We start from the raw sequence: 20,571 nt of genomic DNA, 5'->3' as shown, positions 1-20,571 counted from the left end.
AGACTGCTGACCTGATAATACTGTGCTAGGTTCAGCCTAATCTTAAAAAAAAAAAATCCCCTAAAACATTTACTGCATTAGCTGACCCAGTGAGTCATCAGAAGAGCAAAGCATAATCTGAATGTTGTGCGCAGCAAGTAGAAATATGCCTGGAATATTTCAGAAGGGCAGCACTGAGAAGAAACAAAAAAGGCTGCTCAAAGTGGAGTGTTTTCCATGCACTGTTCTATGGGAGCTGCAGCACAGAACCTGCCCCCCCGCCCTCCCCGGTCTGTGAGTATCCCTTTGGCAACACGAACCAGTATGCAGGTGTGAAAATACTGTGACTACTTTTACCATCACAAAGTCTTTTTTTATTTATTGGAAAGTGTGCACGAAGTCATGATTTTCTGGAAATTCATTGTCTACCTTCTGCACATCTGAGTCTTAACCACTTGATAATGAATTCAAGGATTGTATAATTCAAAAGCAGTACGTGGTTAGGAAAGCTGTTAGAGATTGTACAGTATTAAGAAATCCTTTTCCTTTTTTCTAAGCAGAGAAGCTTGAGGAGACTATGGAAGGCTGATCATCTTAGCAAAGAGCAGGTGAGCCCAAAGGCTGGAGCAGAAGCTAGTGGATTGTTTTGCAGTTTAATTCATTTGCTTGGGAGTGAGTCTTGGTTTGGGAATCCTTGGGTGCCACCCCTGCCCAGTGCTCTGTTCTGCTAGAGCCATCCCGTGATCAGCCACACACTACACCCCTTGGCAGAGGAGTCAGGACTAAGGACTGATGATAGGCAGAAAGGGAAGAGCAAGTGTATGAACAGCCAGATAACAAAGTAAATATAAGTAATGGCTTAGTAGATATTCTTAAAGTTATGTATTTTAAAAACTGTTAATATCCATGAATTTAATTGGTCATTCTTGATCATCTTACTGACACCCTGCTCACTAAGCCATCGTTTCTAGGATTTATTCAGCCATTCCAAATCTCTGAGCAGATTCAGATCGCTGCATTTCTTAAATGAACAGATAAACCTGTAGTTCGCTCTTTTATACCAAATGTAGATGATATTGCCCACTGAGACTAAGCATAGTCTGTCAATATGCCAGTGAGAGTTGTCATGTCTGTAGCATTGTTTGGTTTATTAAGCCTGGAAGGAATTTTTGAACTGCAAAAATAAGAAAATTCACTGGATCCTAGCAGCTAAAACATTTTTTTCCTGGCTATGAAAATTCCAAAGCAGCCATGTTTTGTAGTGATCTTTTTTATCTTTAGACTGTTTCAGGCAATATATAATGAGGCTTTTCTCCTTTGCCTCATGCACAAATGAAATTCTGTATGGAAAAGGATTCAAAAATTTTTAGGAATTTTTGTTTCTATAAAATAGACATCATAAAAACCCACACATAGTGTCTAGTGATGTAATTTTAAAATGAGACCTATATGTACTACTATATTAATATAAATATATTTTAATTTTCAATAATGAAAATAAGTTTGACTTAGGATGACCTACTTGATCATTTGTTCTATAGAAAATGGTAACAATAACCTACCCTGAAAAACATGAGTCCAAGAATTTCACCTAGGAATTGACTGTCCTTTCTGATTGAGCTAATGAATGCTTCTTCCCGTGATAGCCAACCTAGAGTAAAAAGCTGAAGCAACAAAGAATCTTTTACATCTTCTGGTAAGTTGTATCAATTTACTGCCATGATTAAAAATCTGCACCTATTCCAGTCTGAATAGGTCATCAGCATCAGGCCTTTTGATCTTTTAACGCTTTGCTAGATTTAGAGCGCTATCAGAAATCTCCTTATGTATATGCTTATAGACACTGATCATATCATATCTTACACTTCTTTTTGATAGAGCTAAAGGGATTGATCTCTTTAAATCTCTGTATTAGGAAGATTTTTTCTTTTTTTTTTTTCCAGATCTCAAATTATTCTTTTGGCTTTTTTTCCTGAACATTTTCTGTTTCTGTGGTTTTGGGGGTTTTTTTCTGTATGTTACAATATGAATGCAAGACTTCATGGTAAGATTAGATTAATGCAAATTAGTTAAAAATAATTGTTTCCCTTTTCATCTGAATCCATCGAAGCTCCATATTGCTCTTACTGAGACTTGTAACAGTATGAGGTTTGTTATGATTAGTTATATAGCTGATTATGGTCTGATTGCTTCATTCAAGTTGTCTGGACTGAGCTACTCCTAGTAACAGTAATAAAATCTTCAGAGTGTTGTATTAATCTTTAATAGATCTGTAATGCCCAGGATGTACATCAATGATATTTTAGGAATGACGATTACCGTTATATTTTTCAATATTACAGTACTTCTGTCCCAAAAGCATTTTTGCTAACACATTTAGATAACATTAAGTGGGAAGCCTCCTATGATTCATATTCATTGTAAATAGAAAACTTTTTAAATATTTCAGCAAATAATCCTAGAGAAATTAGGTATCTATGGATTGTAAAGATCTGAATTAGCGAAAGTAATTTCTGAAAGCATATCAGATGTCTTACAGCTTTAAAATGCAAAGTTCCCTGCATAGAATTCATCCCTATTCAATAGCTTGCTTGAGTAAATCATATGGCCTTGCTTGGCCTCTGAATCACGTATTTCCTAGGCTGCAATTCCCATAAATATGTATTTATAATAAAATGTAAACATGTGACTTCTTAATTTCAGGTAGGTCAACCTGTCTGTTGTAAGCAAGCTAACTTACTATGTACATATTTCTTGTAGTTCGCTGTATTTTTACAGGATCACTTCTAATATAATATTTGTAATATTATGAAAAGTTCACAACTGCTTTTGGCCATGATCAGTAGATGGTATATTGACTTCAGAATTATTATCGAATATTGTGCTAAATTTCTCCTGAAATGTCTGTAAGAGAGCATTCTTTGTATCAGTCATGTTCTGTGTTTGGGAAGAAGTTGTTGGCTCCCATACAAACTGCTTAATGTACATCCTGGGTACATATTTTGACTCCTGGACCTAATATATATACAGTTAGAGCAGCAAAAAGTCAGGCAGGTTGATAACTTCTTTGTGTATGTTTTTATCATTGTTACATGATATGTAACTTTTCCTCCCTCCAAAAGAAAATGGTGATAAATGTATTTAATCAAAAAATGTAGGGAAATGCTCTGAATAAAATATTTATTTTATTACAATAGCAACATAATACAAGATAAACCTTATTACTGTGTAACGAGGTCTTTCTAACGGACATTGGACTGGCAATGATTTCCTAACAGCAACTGTGTCTTCTCTTTGTTTTTCTCTGCTAGGCAAGCGAAGTTTCTTCTCTTCATCTCTTCTCATGTGATAGATCTTCCATTTCCCTAATTGTTCTAACAGCATTTCTTTGCACTCGCCTTAATCTTACTGGGAGGTGGGGGACATTAATACATAAAGTATTTCCAAGTTTTTACTAAGAGTTTGTATGGAGGCTTATTGAGTGGTCTGTTTACAATGGAAAGATTTGTCCTGTTTCATCCTAGTATCATGCTGCTCTTTTTCCCCTCGGTTGCACCGCAGATCAGGCTACGTTAGCCATCCCATGATCAGCCACACACAGGCTTTTTCCCTCCTCAGTCATTTTCAACCAACGAATCTAAAGCTTATAGCAGACAGGTAATTTCTGAGAGCATGATTTTCCACTTTGTGCTATTAGCATTTATCCCATACTCTGTCATTAAAATTATCCCTTTCTTGCCAAGATAATCTGATCTTCTACTGTCTTTCACATTGTATTGCAGTCAGTTTGTGTTCATATAGCTTCTGGGGTTTGTGGAAATGCCGTTAACGTAAATACTATGTGAAAAGATGATCTCAGAAAGAATGCCTGGGGGGACTCCACACCCACTGGCATCTCTAAAGCAGTCAGCTCCCTTACTAAGATCTTTCTTCTCTACCTTGTGTATTGCTTATTCTCATTGAATCCTAGGTAGATTTCCCATAGATTATCATATATATATATAGTTTTCTCTAGAAAAGTAATTATTTTATATTTAAATAAAGCTTGTGTTTTCTCACATTTTCTGTTTTCCCTTTAGCATTTCATTCAAAATACCTGAGAACTTTTCATGCTGCAGATGTTTGACTAATGGGGAAATAGTTGCTTGGATCACCTGTTCTGCCTTCTAAATGCAAGTAATGAATCTGTCTCATTTTAAGACTGGAATCAAAAGATGAAATGTATTACAAATTTCTGATTTCAGAACAGGACGCTTAAAGTGTTGAGATAGTTTAGAATTTGGAGCTGTATACTGTGAGGTTCCCAGCTAGGTTGTGTTGAACTCTTTGACCTTTGCCTCCTACAGACGATTCTTTTCACATGTGCACCAAATGGCTGGTGTTAGTTTGCCATTCAGGACGTGAAGCTGCCACACACCCTTACTGAAAATTGAAAAAGAAAGGGATTTTTTTTTTTTCTAGATTACTTTTAATCTCTCTTCCATTTTCACTGCAATGTAGTCCCACTTTTTGTCTTTTTAAAAAAATCAGGTCTGAAAAATCTTTTCTTTTCTTGTCCTTTCCATGATTTAGTTCAAATTGATTTCTGGCTTTCTCCCTTCAGATTTTACACTTGTAAGTTGAACCTATCTCTTCCAACTCTGTACCTTTTTAACGCCCTTTTAGGTTTTTCATTTGCACTATTAACTTTCTTTGGGGTGGTTATTTCCTTTGGAGCCCATTTTCACTGAAGTCTCTTTGCTTAGTATTCAAGTTTTAGAAATAGTAATCTCTTTACAAATTAAACACATTCTAGACCTTCAAGTTCATAAGTTTTTCAGCCCAATTATTTTCAGTAAATAGTTACCATAGTTACTCAAAGATTATTCTTCTAAAATCAAGATTAAGCCCAATGTTTGTTTACCATTCCATTTAATTTAAATTGAATCACCTTGTGTGCATTCACTCCAAGGCTGTTTGATCAACTCTTTTGTAATGTCCTTGCTGCAAATCAAAATCACATTCACAATAGTATCACTTCATGTGAATTTGCTAAGCATTTGGGAAAGAAATCTGTCACCTCTCACACTAACAAGTATATGAATGCTACCACTAACAGGAACATTTGTTTTCCCATTTCTGTCTGGAAAGTTAGTTCCTATGTTGATATAATTTCTTGAAGCAATAAAATTAAAAAGTTTCTAATCAAATCCAATCCTAGAATGCTCTTGAAAATCTTGAGCAAACTCATTTGTTTGCTCATCAATCCCCAAAATTATTTTGGCTCAGATAAATTAAGTTTTGTCCAAGCTACTTACATTACTTTAACTGATTGTCTTCTTGTTTCATAACACTAGTATATCTGTATTTCTGCACTTTATTTCTGTAATTTATCACTTTTCCTTATCATTTCCCTTAGATATTTTCATCAGGTTCTTTTAAATGATACACTAGACTTGCAGGTTAATTATTAATTATTCAGACAGCAATCTCACATGCAACAGTGCAATATTTCACTTATATTGCTATATATTCCTTTTCTTTTTTTCCCCTTTTTATTAGTTATAATTTTTATATTTTATTCTTTCAGGATAAGCTGTATTTCCTAATTCATATAAAATGTTATGTTTCTGTAATAAATTCCAGTCCTTGCCTCTTTATATGTACTGGTAGTAATTTTATTAACATTATTTCTTCAGTGGCTTGTGCACCCCAGAAAGTTTCTTCCCTCAAAGTTACGTGAGTTGGTCTAATAAAATTTGTGATAGAATGAGCGGTTTGCAAAGTGCAACAATTCATATGAATTCCAGACTAACTAGTAAGGAAAATAGTAAATTTATTTTAGTGGGTGAACAACAGATTTTACCAGGTTGCAATAGAATTAGCATTAGTGGAAGATTACCTGTCCTCTAGAAATCCTGCCATTAGCTCCTCCAGACAGCGGCTTGAAATCTTAAATCTCTGCTGAATGCATCCTGTCTAGAGGGTGACAAGGAACAGCTGTCACGGTTCAACTCAAGCTAACACAGTCAAGCGTTTTGAGAACAAAACAATATTTTAAACTGCAGTGGGGACTGAGAGATGTATCAGACACCAAAAGAAAAGATTTCTTGTTAATAGGAAAATGTAATAATTGCATCAAAGTTGGCACTCTTCTAGTTCTGAACAGTAAAACATTTGCATGCTGAATTTAAATTCCTGGAGATCCTTCTCTATTACCAACAGGGAGAGAAAAAAGAAATTATTAAAAAATATCTGAATTTTATCTTCATAATCCTAACAGGTTCGATTAGTCAAGTAATCTGTTTGCAGTGTCTATTTGCTCTTCACTTGACAGGCGTGTTATATTTTTATATAGGTTACTGGGTTTAGTACTACTAAACAAATATGTAAGTTTGTTTATCCTGTGTAGGAAGGTTACAGTGGCCATAGCCAATCCAAAGCCTGATGGTGGCCCACCTGATGGTGGATAATTTATAAATCATAAATGAAAAATAAGTCTTCTAACTGAATCTATCCTTTACTCTGTGTCATAGTTTGTAGGTAAAAGTAGGGCTGTAAAAAAACAGTTTTTGCAAACTCTCCTCCAGGTCTTCCCTTCCCTTTGAAGGAATGAATTGGTTTAAAAAAGTCTTCAAACTTACCCTTTTGTGGCTGGAACACTGCCTGGTTTCTAAGTAATCCTTTTAAGCTTATTTCCTTGTTATTTTTCCAGTGTGTGAGATTTTCTGCCTGTCACTGACCCTTTGTAATACGGGTATGCTTTCCCCTTTCAGTAGCTTGCCTGCAGATGGAATGCTTCTATGAGAGCTTTTGTGGACAGCTCTGCACTTCTGCTTCTGACAGACAGTTATGTTGATGAATGTTGTCATTTAATTAGTATGTTAATGGCAACATAAAGAATTAAAATTTTATTGCATAGCCGTACAGGAGATAAAGAACATACTCTTCACCTTTACATAGCACCTGCACAATCTTCGATGGTAACTTTTCTCCATGTGGAAGACAGCCTGCTCAATCTAGGCTTTTTCTCCTGCTGACCGATTCAGTCACATAATTCAGTCACTTCATGAGATGAGGACATTTCTTGCTGGTTTTCAGGAAAGTGCCTCTCGTACAGACTGAGCTGTTTGCATGTCTGTAAGAGCTAGACAGCATCTTGAGGAGCTCTGGGCTGCCTTTACTGCTTGGGTTTACGCAAGAGTTTTTCACTGAGCTGGGGGCGGCGGGAATTAATTGAATTCATATCCTTTGTGCTTGGTGAAAAACGATCAGAAATGTACTTATTCTATTGCTAAAGTGTCAGGAACACCATTAAGGAAAAGTGAATATTCAGCACCCTTGAGGAGACATGTGGACATCATCTAACTCTAGTTCTCTGCCTCTGAGTAGAAGATAGCTGGATATATTAAGAGCTCTTTGCCAGTTTGACTATACTACATTATGGCAGGAGAGTGTATTTGTGTAATTATTGATTACTTCCTTGTGGTGATAGCCGATGAGGTGTTCGTGCTTTTGTTATTTGGATGAATCAGCTGCTGGTCACTGTGCTGATTCACTTTCAGAGCTGATATAAGTATTTGGATGGATTTACAGTCACTTCATCCTTTTCACTCGGAGACATGCCAGTCTGCGTAATTGTTACACTTGACTAATTGTTCTACTGCGTCAGGTAACAAAATACTCTTTTCTTTTATTCTGCTCAAGAAGATCTTGTTTTCATTACATAGGTCAAAGCTCTTAAATTAAATTTCTGTCATTTTTTCCAGTTAATTTAAGTGACACAGGTGATTGGCTTTGGCTGTAGTTGTGATTTAGGCACACGTGAGACAAGGTTTCAAAAGTTTGCTTTATAGAAGACTGAAGTAGTTTTGGCACACTGGGAACACAAGTAGAAGATACCTCTTTCTATTAAACATAAGAATATTGTGATGTCTTTCACAAGGATTATATTTCAAATTCATTTTGGAATCAAGCTCATATAATCATCTGCTTGTTAAGTGGAGAATCTCATTCTGGGCACATGACACCAGCAGTTAGAAACTTGATCTGGGTATCTATTGAACTAATTGCATTTTAACTGTTCCAATCTTAACAAAATTTTTTTAAAAGCTTTCTAATATATATACACACAATCAAAATATATTCTTTATTTATTTTGCATATATATACACAATGCTGAATTTATCTAGATAAAAATAATCAAATAATTTTACAGTTAAAAATACAGGAAGTTTATCTTTTGAAACATAAATATGTAATTAGTATGGACAGTACAATAGCAGGAAATGTTAAATAGCGTTTCTTGGGTATTGAGCACCTTGTCATGACTGTATATTCTCGTAATTGTTCTTCGCAGTATTTGAACTGGAATAGCATGCTCACAGCTAACCTGTGTGCACGAGCGTTCCTATAAGAAAAAATGGGATGAATGTACATAGGTCCAGCACGACTTCAAATTATCCATCGCAGTACTTCTAAACTTCAGTTTTTCCAATTGTTTATGTTAGTGCTAGTTTTATTTCCAGATAAAAACATATTCTCTGTGCAGGTCAAAAGGTAATGGCTAGATATAAAGCAGTCTGCTGGTCCTTGAGTTCATGGGTTGACCAGCATGGCAAGCTAGCTCTCTTTTCATAAAAATGCTGAGGTATGGTAACAGTACGGTTTCATGTCCTTTGCCAGAATAGCTAGGGGAGGTTGATCTGACGTATGACAGAGGAAGACTTTGAACTCTTGAACACATTAGGTCACTGATAAAAGCCCAGGAGTGGTGACAGAAGGTGCAGCCGTGACAGCAGCAGGAGGTAAATGGCGTCATTCAGCGCGGGCTGGCGGCAGCACCATGGACAGCGCCCCGGCGCTCTCCCTTCCGCTGCCCGGTTGGTGCCGGGGGGGCACAGCGCCGTTCCCGTCCATTGTACGCCTTACAACGTGGATGGTGCCTAGGCGTGTACGGCACCGAGCAGTCTAAGGAGAGATTCTGTACGCCTTACAACGTGGATGGTGCCTAGGCGTGTACGGCACCGAGCAGTCTAAGGAGAGATTCTGTACGCCTTACAACGTGGATGGTGCCTAGGCGTGTACGGCACCGAGCAGTCTAAGGAGAGATTCTGTACGCCTTACAACGTGGATGGTGCCTAGGCGTGTACGGCACCGAGCAGTCTAAGGAGAGATTCTGTACGCCTTACAACGTGGATGGTGCCTAGGTATGTACTGCACCGAGCAGTCTAAGGAGAGATTCTGTACGCCTTACAACGTGGATGGTGCCTAGGTATGTACTGCACCGAGCAGTCTAAGGAGAGATTCTGTACGCCTTACAACGTGGATGGTGCCTAGGCGTGTACGGCACCGAGCAGTCTAAGGAGAGATTCTGTACGCCTTACAACGTGGATGGTGCCTAGGCGTGTACTGCACCGAGCAGTCTAAGGAGAGATTCTGTACGCCTTACAACGTGGATGGTGCCTAGGCGTGTACGGCACCGAGCAGTCTAAGGAGAGATTCTGTACGCCTTACAACGTGGATGGTGCCTAGGCGTGTACGGCACCGAGCAGTCTAAGGAGAGATTCTGTACGCCTTACAACGTGGATGGTGCCTAGGCGTGTACTGCACCGAGCAGTCTAAGGAGAGATTCTTCTAAAATTAGCAACCATGGGATATTTAATTTGATAGTAAGGCTGCTGTGACTAACATGTGGAACAGCGAGGCTGCGTGGTAAGTGAAAGCAGACTAATAAGAAGGTATTCCTGCTTTGACCTTTCAGCCAGTTCAAAATAAAATACATCTGCTCACTTTTTCTTTTTACAGATCAACACAATGCATGTAAATAAGGACATAGAACTGTTTAGACCTCAGCCACTGTTCCCTGGAGGTGTCTTTAATTGTTCTCTAGGGACCAATGTTCAGTTGTCCCTGAAACAGCATTATCAGAGAGAGCACTTAAAAAAACCCGAACAAAACTCTGCATTCACTTGTAGAGATTTGGCTAGGGACTGATTAAGTAATAACCAAAATCAGTTAAGGTAGCCTCTAGAACAGCATCCCTGTTGCATTTCCATGAGTGATGAAACCAATTCTCTGGTGTTTAATCTCAATAGTATAAATTTCCTAGCATCAAAGAGATCTCTTTCAAGGCAATAAATAAGTATACGATAAGAAATACGTAAGGTCAGAAATGAAAAAAGACCCAAAAAAGCATGCTCACAAGAAGAGTTCACAAATGTTTCTGAACTCTCATTTCAACCAATAAGACAGGAGCTAATTATTACTTTGGTTGGATTTCTTATATCCTGAACATTAAAAGAAACTAATAGGAAAAGGTATCCATTTGTCACAACAGTGCTAATTAATGTTCTATGATTTCTCACTGTTTTAATAGGTAATTTGCTGTAGTGAGAACATTAAAGATAAGTGAGACTGAGGCTGCAATAGTATTTTTCTCAGATTTCTTAATTATTTATGAAACACAAAGATTCAAATGAATCTTTTCCTTGTTTACTGACTGAAGAACAAAATACTCTGTTTCTTTAGTATCAGGAAAACATTTGTTCAGCATAATCTGTGATCTATTTTAAATAAAGGTCCAGCTGACTAAATAATTACCACCTGCACTGTGATTTTTTGGTAATTGTACTTGAGGTATTGGTATTAAAGCATTAGTCAGTCCATTCTCTACTTTTGTGCTAAAAAAAAAAATAATTATTGTCCTGACTTAATCCAGATATCTTCTAGGCAAGCAACATATAAACTTACAAACTGTGATATGTTGGCATAACAACATCAATCCATACTTGTCTTTATGCAAGTCCTGGTCTTTTCTGGTTTTATAATTTTTTTTCAAGCAATATTACAAATAGAGTAAGAGTAACTTTTAACATTATATTTTTAACTGCAAGTTGTGTTATTTGTTCTTAGTTGATGTTTTTGTGCTGGTTTTTTTGGTTGGGTTTTTTTTAGATGAGACTTAATTACAAATGTCTGTTGTTTCGGAGGTATTTCAAAGTACCTCTTTCTCTGCCCCTGGTGACTTTAGATTACCTTTGCTCTGAAGAAGGTAACACCAGAAATAGGGGATGTACTGGAATATTTTATGCTGACTTCCATTTTGCATGAAAGAAAAAATTTGGTACTAAAGGAATGGAACAATAGAACTATCGTAATTGAGATGTTCCTAGGATTACCAGAAAGTTATGTTTGCTACATCTCACGAGATGAAGTTAGAAGTGTGTTGGTTGCTCTCAATCGTGAGCTTCTACTTCAGGCACTCAGTACAGAACAGACGATGGAGTGACTACTTAACTGCAAGCTGGAAATGCTGCCTGGTGTATAGGGGTCTGCTTTCCTTCCCTGCCACTCTGAGAAACGTCGAGGGTTGGGAGCAGACTTGCTTATAAGGAGCTCATTCTGAATTAAAAATTTAAAAAAGGAGTCTTAAGATAATAGCCTTTAAGATCCTCCCCCAATCCTAAGCGCTAATCAGAAATCATCCTGATGAAAGAATAATTAGGTGAATGAAGTTGTGGGGCACAAACACTGCAGTGCCTTACAGGGAAAAACTGCTGTCGTTTGCTGCATTTAGATTCCTAATGTGATGGTTTGTTCCTTTCTTCATAAGGAAAAAAAATCCATGAGATGGCCTTGTGCGATAGGTCAAAAAATATAATTTGGATCTGTACATCAAAAGCTGAGACCTCCTGCTTAAAAGTTTCAGATTACTTCATCAAAGGAAGAATAGCTGAGTTCTTGAGACGTGTGAATCCCTATTTTGAGGCACAAAGGAGAAACACTTGGTGCTTCAAAAGGACCTGCGAGGTCGTTGGAGATGGTGATGGAATGTATTTGCTTTGGATCCTTTTGTTTCTCACTGCGAGGTGAGGAATTTATAATTTAGTGGGAAAGTAGAGTTGTTTAATGGCTTAAACCATCTTATCAACAGGGAAAGAATATGAACTTTAAAGAAGCAAACATGCAAAGTTGGAACCTCTAGTGTAGAAAAGGAGGTAACTTAAATCGTCTGTCAGAGGGAATTAAATTCATTGCCTGATTTTTTATTTTTTTATTATTTTTTTTTTTTAGCAGAGGTTCTGGGACATGTTTCTAAAACAGAGGTTTGAAGTAATAATGGAAGTAGAAGTACCAGCATCTAGAGCCCCGAGAATGGGGAGAAAGGGTAAAGTATGGGGATGCTCTTACCTGAAAGAGAGGGCCAGAGGGTGATACGTTCCATGATACCTTACGGCTGAGATAACTGAGAAGAATTTGCTTGCAGGGAGGTATAAGAATCTCTCCGCTTTCTGCACTCTGACCTTCCATTGTCCCTTGCAGAGCATTTGAAAAGATTGTGCAGTTCCCTTGATCTATTTAAGAGAAAGAAACTGTGTCAAATCTCGCCATTCCCTAGCCAGCTGTCTTTCACATCACATCTATATTATGGATGGTAGTATGATATAAGATGAACTGTCTAATGTATTTTAATTAATACTCTGTTAAACATTAATGCATATTCTGTTTGGATAAGGACAATTGTGTTTGCAGTAACTTAGCCATAAGCAACTCACAATACTTCTGACATAGCAAATCCTGTACACAGTGGCTGTTAAGTGACTTTTAACAGTGTTATTCAAAGTGATTAGTGCTTTCCTTCTTGTCTTGCTCAATTAAATAAGGTCTTGAAGTGTGTATTTACCATTATTTCCATACGGGGTAACAGAGAAGTTTAGTGACAAAGACTTTGAATGGCAGCTCGGAAGACTTCTGCAAGGGGAGGCCGCTTTTCTCTGAAAAGCATTGGTGTTTGGGACCCATGATGCCTACCAACAGAAGTTGTTCTTGTAGGAGCTCTGACACTTACAGTGAATTTTAAAATCTAGTTTGATTGCTGAAGTTAATCTTTAAAACTTCTTAACAAAACCTTAAAACCATTTAAATAATCTAATGAAGTAGGCATTGGACTCCACTTTGGTGGTGGTGGTTTTTAAATGTGCAGTTGTTATCATAACAGCTCCAGAAAGACAAAACTTGGGCATATAACCCTCAGAATTTCTTGTTTATGCTCACACAATACTGCTAAGCTTTTCCCATGCTTTACGGAATAGTATGAATATTGAGGTTGGCAGGAGTGAGCTCTGCCAAGGGAGAAAAAAGACGCAAGAAAAAGTTGTTTTGCAGCCCTGCACAATTATTGCTGTTTGCTTTGCTCTGTCTCTTGCACGTGGGTGATCCTGAATACCTGCTTGCTGCCTGGGAGATGAGTGTGCCTCTGCCTCCTTTACGGGATGAGATGTTTGTTGTATGCTACACTTAGCTTAGCTAAGAATATTTACTAAAGCAATCAGTATTTATGTAGAGGTGATAGGAGACTCACTACACTGGTGAATGTATATATCGGAGGAACAGGTGTAAATATATTTGGTAACATTAAGTTATGCAAACTTGCATTCCACTTACTCTACAGTAAAATACACTGATTTTTTTTTTTTTTTTCTTTCTGAAGTGGGTCATATGCCCCTCTAGTGACTCTCTCTGTTCAAAAGTGGCTATCACCAGCAGCAGTGCAGAAAGGTGTTAGGAATAGATATCTAATAATATGTACTATATTTCAAATAAAAGTAATCTGTCATCAATATAGTTGTACCTGTTAATGCTTTCATTTATACGTCCATGATCAGGAAATACAAATGGCATAGTTCCCTTTAAACAAAATGTTTCTTTTATACTGTTAGTTCCTTCCAGGTCCCGTTCTGTCAACTATTTTGGTGTCCTTCTCAGAGTTTATCTCACCCTGCAAAGTTCTCACCTTGTCTTCCCAAGTTCACCTTCATTCTATATTTACGTTAATGGTAAGAGTCAATGCAGACGTGGTTGTATTTTGAAGAAAATTCTGTTGTGTTTTTTCTTAAGCAGGAAAAGTATCTATTTCACTGCTGGTCAACTTGGCAGCCAGGAGAATCCATGAAGTGCTGAAGCTATAAGAGCTGGAAGAATTAACCAATTCCTGTCACTACAGAGGTTTTCCGTTCCCAAAGTACTAGTACAAGATGAAGAGGTATTTATTATTGAAATTTACATATATTAAAAAATCAAATTCTCAAATGCAGCAGCAGCCTATCTCCAACAGATGCAACTCAATGACTTTGTCAGGTTTTGTCCCTTCAAAAAGCTATTTCTGCATGCTGTGGGAGTGCTTCAGGAAGGAAAGTAATGAAGCTATTGTAAATATATATGCCTAAATGTGAATATGAATTAAGGTGTGATTGAATAAGTTGTTTTTTTCTACATCAATAATGTACAAACATGCTTACTTATTGGCCGCTTTCTGTTTACACTATACACAGGAAGGTAAAAACCAACAGCCTAAAACCAAACAAAAAACCAAACAGAAAGCTGTCCCTGTTCGGTGTTGAAACTTAACTTGCACATGTTAAAAAAATAAATAATGAAGGTTTCCACAGCAACCTAAGTTCTGTAGTGCAAATTGATGACTTTCGTTCTGTTTTATTATATAATGATAGAACAGATATTCTATAAAAAGTGTTGGGTACATCTGAAGTTACATTATTAAAAAGTTTAGTGTAATCCTAAAACTTTATATCAAGTAATTTATTTACAAACATTTCTGAAAATGCTGTATAAAAAGTGTTTTCTGCCTTTAGCTTTGGGAGGGCTCTGACTGGTGAAAAAATCACTAGTCCGGCAGAGTATTTGCAGTGATCAAAATCTCAGTTACAGGAAAAGTTTTCAATTACATGTTTCAGCTTTTAATTTGCTATGAGGAATTCAGACTTAGGTTTTATAGAAAGAATAGAAATGAAAGGTGAACTCAAAGATGAAATCTAAAAACTATTTCAAATTTTGGCTAACTGGCCATTGTGCAACCTGTACAAATTTTGCCATCTCCTTAGAAGCTTTGGAAATTAATGAAAAGAAAAATTAAATCACGGTATTAAACAAATGTTGATCTCAAATAAGGGCTGGCAATTAAATGCTGCCACTGTACACTTGGGTTAAAAAAAATGAATTGGAGAAATAACAGATTTTACTAATAACTCATTGAACAGTTTAAGTTTGCTTACTTTAGTTTCCACTGTTTGTAATAATTTTCTGTGGTTTCCACGAGAGCAGTAGGTAAGCTACAGTTCCTAACGTCCCGTTCAGACAGCAGGGTTGGCAGTAGGAGTATCACCTCCGTGTGCAGCAGCGGTACGTACAGAGGGCTCTGCGCCCGTGGGGTTTGTGACGAGGGAACACGTAACAGGATTTTCCTTCCTTACCTGGACTGAATTTGGGTTTTTCTAGTTTTTAAAACACGTTCCTTCCCCAATCCGATGTTCCGGTGGTTCCCGCGCGTGCTGTACTGAGCAGCCGGTGTCCTCTGCTGCGGACTGGGATTACTGGGGGCAGAGGGGGTGGTGGGCGTCCCTAGGCATCTGTACGGATTTGCTTTCTGGTTTCTTAAAGTAATTCTAGCTTTGTTTTTTTTAAAAAAGAGCAGTCTGACCCAGTGGAGGATGACGTGTGCGTGGGCCGCCACCCCGGGGCCGGCCGTGCTGCGGGGCTCTGCCTGCAGGGGCGGCGGGGGCACCGCACCCAGCCTGGGCACGGGCCGCGCCCCCCAGCCCGGGCCACGCGCCGCCGCCCCCGCGCCTCGCGCCCGCGCGCGCCTCGTGCGGCCGCGCGGGGCGGGGGGAGAGGCGGTGCGAGCCGCGCATGCGCGTCGGGCTCCACCGGGAGAGGGGAGGAGGGGGGGCGCGGCAGCGCGAGTCCTTCGGCGGTGGCGACGACGACGACGGGAGCGGCGGCCGTGGTGGCGGCGGGGAGGAGGCTGGCGGCCGCCGAGCGCCGGGGGGCCGCCGCGTCGGCAGGGCGGGAGCCCGCTGGGGCGGCGGGGGCCACGCTAGGAGAGCCGCTGGGCCGGCGGCGGGCGCCCGCCAAGCGCTGAGGGGAGCGGCGGCTGTTGCTGCCCAGGCGGCGGGCGGGGGGCGACCTCCCCCCGCCCCCGGCGGCGGCGAGGGGACCCTCGGCGCAACCCCGGCCGGAGCGTGAGGCGGGGGCTGCCGGTGCGGCGGCCGCGGAGCAGCGCCCCCGCTGAGGGGGGGGTGAGGGGGGGAGGAGAAGCCGCCCCCGCTCCATGAGCGGCGCTCGCCCGCCTCGCTCTGCCCAGAGGATCCGCGGCCGGCTGCCGCCGCAGCAGCATGTGGAGTCCGACCGAGGAGGAGAAATACGGCGTGGGTAGGTGCTGCCATATCCCCTCCCCCGCCCCACCGCCCCCCCCCGCCCCGCGACTCTCCGCAGCGGCCGGACCCCGGGGACTGGGGGATTGGGGGGGGGGGGGGGCTGCTTCCCCCCACCGGCCGCCGCTGCCTCTCGGCGGGGGCGGCGATGGTCGCCTCAGCGGGCTGCCGGCGGCGCTGGCCCTCCCGCTGCCCGGCAGGTAGAGAGCGGAGGGGATGGCGAGGAGGGCAGCCGCTTCCTCCCCCTCGCCGCGGGGCTGTGGGAGGCTGCTCGCGGGGGAGAGCGGGCACCGGCTGTGCCGCTGCGTGCCTGCCGCCTTCCCCTGCCCGCGCCGGCCGCTGCTGCCCGCATAGCCCGGCGTCCAGCGAATGTGCCTGCGTGTCTTTTGATTCGGGTTATTTCCCCGAGTTTTTCCGCGGCAAGAAAAAAGTAGACTTTCGGGGCCCGCGCTCAGGTCCTGATTGCACAAATAATCAGAAAACGAGTCGCTTAGCCTTTAATCTCCTTAAGCGTGCGATTCCTTTTTCTCTCCGTTTTAATCTGTGGTTTGTGGTGATCTTGTTTATGTGGAGTTTAGGGCACGGGAACGGTTCTGTTGCGGTGTCATTAGGGGGCGTCGGTGATGCACCTGTTCGGGGCGATGGGCGCCCGCCGGGAGCGGGCAGAAAGCCCGGAGCCTGGCTGGGACCGGGCCGCGCTCGGCGCCCTGAAAATGGACGGCTTTGGGGGGACTACAGCGGCTTTTGCTGTTCGTAACCTAGGGGTAGAGTGTTCGTGGCTCATTGCGTCGGTTAAAAACGACTCGTGTGTTTCTGTAAATGCGTAGCATTGTTGTTTTCCGTTGTTTCTGGTCAATCTGATTTTACTGTCATCTTGAATCGCGTTTGCTCTGATCTGAGAGATCGTCATTGATGACTATCATTTTTAATTTTGGTGTACAGTAATTTCTGATAAGAGCAGAAATCTTACACCTAATGAAATGGAAGGAACACACAGACTTTCTTTAACTTTTGTTTATTTTGATTTAATTTTTTTTGAAGTGTTGACTTGTATAATAATAAAAATAGGTAGCCTGCCCTGATTACTTACCTAAATGCTTCATTAAATTTATCGTTATCAATTGTTCATATTGATTTTTAAGTTCCACAGTGTGTAGTGATGGTCGTTTTCTGCAAATATTTTAAAAAATATAAACACTTGCTACAAAATTAAGTTAACCTGTGCTGTTAAAGTGGGATTTTGACAGTTGACTTGTGAGCAACTAAAACTCAATGCCACTAATATTCACAACGCATTTTGAGCATGTAGTCAACAAATACCAAAATGTATCAGTACTTTCTGTTATTTTTTCATCTTGTGCAACAAATATTTTGCTTAGTACATTCCCCGTATCTTCATAATTAATAGAAGAAGTAAGAAATTCACTTTTGTTTAAAATAATGTTGCAATCAAACATGGTGTGTTAGATGAGAACCTGTAAGTGTAGGACAGTGTACACAATTGGTATAAAATAACACAGAAAGTTGTTACTTACAATACTGTTGCTAAGTTTGTCAGTCACTGGGAGTATATAAAATTAACAAGCTTTGATACATTTCAGGGGGATGTTCAGAGAATACGAAGTATCCAGGCTTGCTCATACCTTAACTGTTGGTGAAAGACCAATTCTGTTGTCCTAGAGGTTATAATTGCAATAGATGTTTCAGAAAAAAAATTATTCATTTTTCAAGTCTTATTGGTTTTCCTGTGTTCCATTTCTGTAGTCATTTTTCTTTGCTGTGTTGCAGGGTTTGATATTCAGAGTTTTGTTTGTTTGTGTTTTGGCTCATGTTCTCAAATAAGAAAATACGTATGCTACCTTAATCAAAAAGTAGATGAACTATTTTTTTTTTTTTAATGGAGACGTATGGGAGGAAAAGAAAGGAAGTCTCCCTTCAGTTGTAAACAAGTCTAGAAGAGGCACCTGGAAGAGACAGTAGTGAAAGAAAACAAGTACTATTTCAATGAATATTTTTAGGAATATTCTTGTGATGTTGATATTTCTTTTTCAGACAACACACATGTATGTAGGTCTTAGATAATGGCCAAGTCTTAAGAATTTTGGCAAGTGCTTTTTATTCTCAAGTAGCTTTAATTACTTTTTCTGTAATTGAAATTGGTTCATAATCCTCCAGAGAGAGAGAGAATAGGTGAAAAATGCTATTTATGTCTGGATTTAGTTAATATAGGCAGGGAGAGGAGTACTAGTTTTTCAGAAGTAGATCTGTCATTGCTTGCTGGAGTGGCCATTTTTGGCATTTTGGAGAAACTAGTCTATAGAAGGTGTGGACTTAAAGTTTTACTGTTAGGAGGTGAATTAGCAAAAAAAAAAAAAAAGGAGGGGGGCAGATGATTTTTTTTTTCCCCCCGATGTAAATTATCCTAATTTCACATATAAAATAATATGTGCAAAAGTAATTTTCTTGATATGAGTTGCTGGTGTGAGGTTATGCCTTGGGCTTTATTAGTTTGTTTTTATTTTGACCACTCTCCATCAAAAAAAAACCTGTGTGTTTTTTGTCCATGCTCTTGCTAAACCATGAAAATTTTTTGATATGCCTTTGGGTTCAGGCAATAAACTTTTCATCCCTATCAATGAAAGTTGAGTGGGAAAAATTCAGTTATTTCTGCAACTGGAATACTACAAAGATGGTATGTCTGGGCACCCAGGCCCTGTACCTACCTATTTGTGCGTATCAAGGAAAGTGTAAGTATCATATAAAATAGTTAATTGTGGTGGTGGTCTCTTTGTTTCTGATGCTGTTCTCTTTGCTGAAAGTAACATTGTGATTCATGTAGTTGTCTTATCTAGGTAGTTGGCTCAGAGATGATCATTTATAGAAACTGTTCCTTCAGAAAGACACCATATTCCCTCTCTCAACATGTGGGTATAGAGGGGCTTTGTATTCTGCATTGGCTTTCAAAGAGTTTAAGACAAAGACATTTCTTACATGCTTGTTGGAGCCCCTTTACAGATACCCCTTTACAGCTACAGAGACTCTTGACTGCAAGAGAACACGTTTAATTTACTGATGTGAACACCAGTGGCTTGCTGGTGGTTCCGAAGTTCCCTTTGCCTGCCTAGCTGCAATTAAAAGAAGTTTTCAATGCTTGCAGTTGTAGAACGCTGTTGTATTGCCCAGTTCTCACACAAGTCATTGTATACTTCTGCAACAGATATTAAAATATTGCTCAGGATATTTCTAAAATAATTAAATTCATCACTCTCCTAACAACACTGCAGCTCTTCCTTGATTTGTATTTCTCTGCTACTATAGCTACTACCTGGTGGCTATTGTGAATAATTCCCTTCTATTCTATTTAGAAATACTTATGTTTAATAGTTCTAATCCTAACTACACTTTTAAAACTTTAGACTTGCTATTGAAAGGCAAACAGTTCTTCCACGGATGCTTAAGATGACCAGTTATGAAAACAATTAGTGAGATTTCTAAACCGATTATTGAAGATAACTAGCTCTCCAGCCCTCTAGTGTTTTAATGTTTTTAAAGCAGTCTCTGTCTCTAGGAAAATATTTATTAAAGTGATCTGATTAGTTACATTAGTCTTCTAAAGCAAGTATTAAATAATAATGAATTAAAAAGCTAAGCAGAGAGAACTCTTTAGTAAATAACTGTTAATTAAAATTTGGCAAATGTGTGGAAGCTGATTATGTATTTCATTAGGCTGTCAGTTTCTGCTGCTTTATTTTGGTGCAAAGAGCATGTTTAGGTGATTCTCAAGAGTTTTTTGGTTTACCTTTTTTTTTTTTTCCTTTAATGTAGTTAATTCTGTACTTTGTATGTCTGACCATATTAAATATGTATGTATTAAATCATGGAGAAGAAGGAAAACCTGCCTGCCTAAACAGCACCTGTTAGTTTATTCAAAGAATTAGTGTTAAAATCTGTTAATTGTTTTATTTAAAATGATCTTTTGTCTTTATTTTTACCACTTAATTGGTAACAATGGAAAGTAAAGCCATAAGCACAAATAGATATAACTAATATTTCCCTTGCTCCTACTAAGAAAGGATTAAACATCATAATGTCCTAGTTACAGTTCTGTACTGCAGCTTCTGCTTTTTGATCAGTATCTTGATTTTTGATTTTTTTTTTTCCCCCATGTCACTAAACCCCTTGGTTTGCGCATTTCCCAATTCATATTTGTGTTTGGAAAGACAAGACCGCAAAACTTCCAAAAAGTCTGCCTCCCTCACCAAGTCTCTTGGCATACTACTTTTCTATTCTTACCTGTTTACATAGAAGGCAGCGGCTAAACAAAGGAGTGCTTTGAGTTGGTTGGTGTTACAGTTTCTCTGTATCACTGAAGCAGTTTGTTACA

At 39.5% G+C, this 20,571-nt stretch overlaps 1 protein-coding gene and 1 long non-coding RNA gene across 17 annotated transcripts in view; both read left to right on the top strand.

Annotated features, from left to right (window-relative positions):
• Positions 1-14,402, top strand: part of LOC142603204 (uncharacterized) — a 35,150-nt gene extending 20,748 nt beyond the window's left edge. The window contains exon 3 of the long non-coding RNA XR_012837093.1: positions 13,861-14,402. This is a non-coding gene — a long non-coding RNA (uncharacterized LOC142603204). The remainder of the gene's footprint in view (positions 1-13,860) is intronic.
• A 1,305-nt stretch (positions 14,403-15,707) lies between these two features.
• DOCK3 (dedicator of cytokinesis 3) overlaps positions 15,708-20,571 on the top strand; it is a 217,965-nt gene continuing 213,101 nt past the window's right edge. For all 16 annotated transcript variants that reach the window (XM_075762879.1, XM_075762876.1, XM_075762869.1 and 13 more), the window contains exon 1: positions 15,708-16,185. In XM_075762879.1, coding sequence (XP_075618994.1) covers positions 16,149-16,185 — 37 coding nt within the window. In that variant the 5' untranslated portion in view covers positions 15,708-16,148. The remainder of the gene's footprint in view (positions 16,186-20,571) is intronic.

The sequence above is a fragment of the Balearica regulorum genome, chromosome 10, assembly GCF_011004875.1.
Source record: "Balearica regulorum gibbericeps isolate bBalReg1 chromosome 10, bBalReg1.pri, whole genome shotgun sequence".
Lineage (NCBI taxonomy): Eukaryota > Metazoa > Chordata > Aves > Gruiformes > Gruidae > Balearica > Balearica regulorum.
The sequence above is the reverse complement of the archived record's forward strand: the minus strand, read 5'-3'. Positions and strand labels throughout refer to the sequence as shown.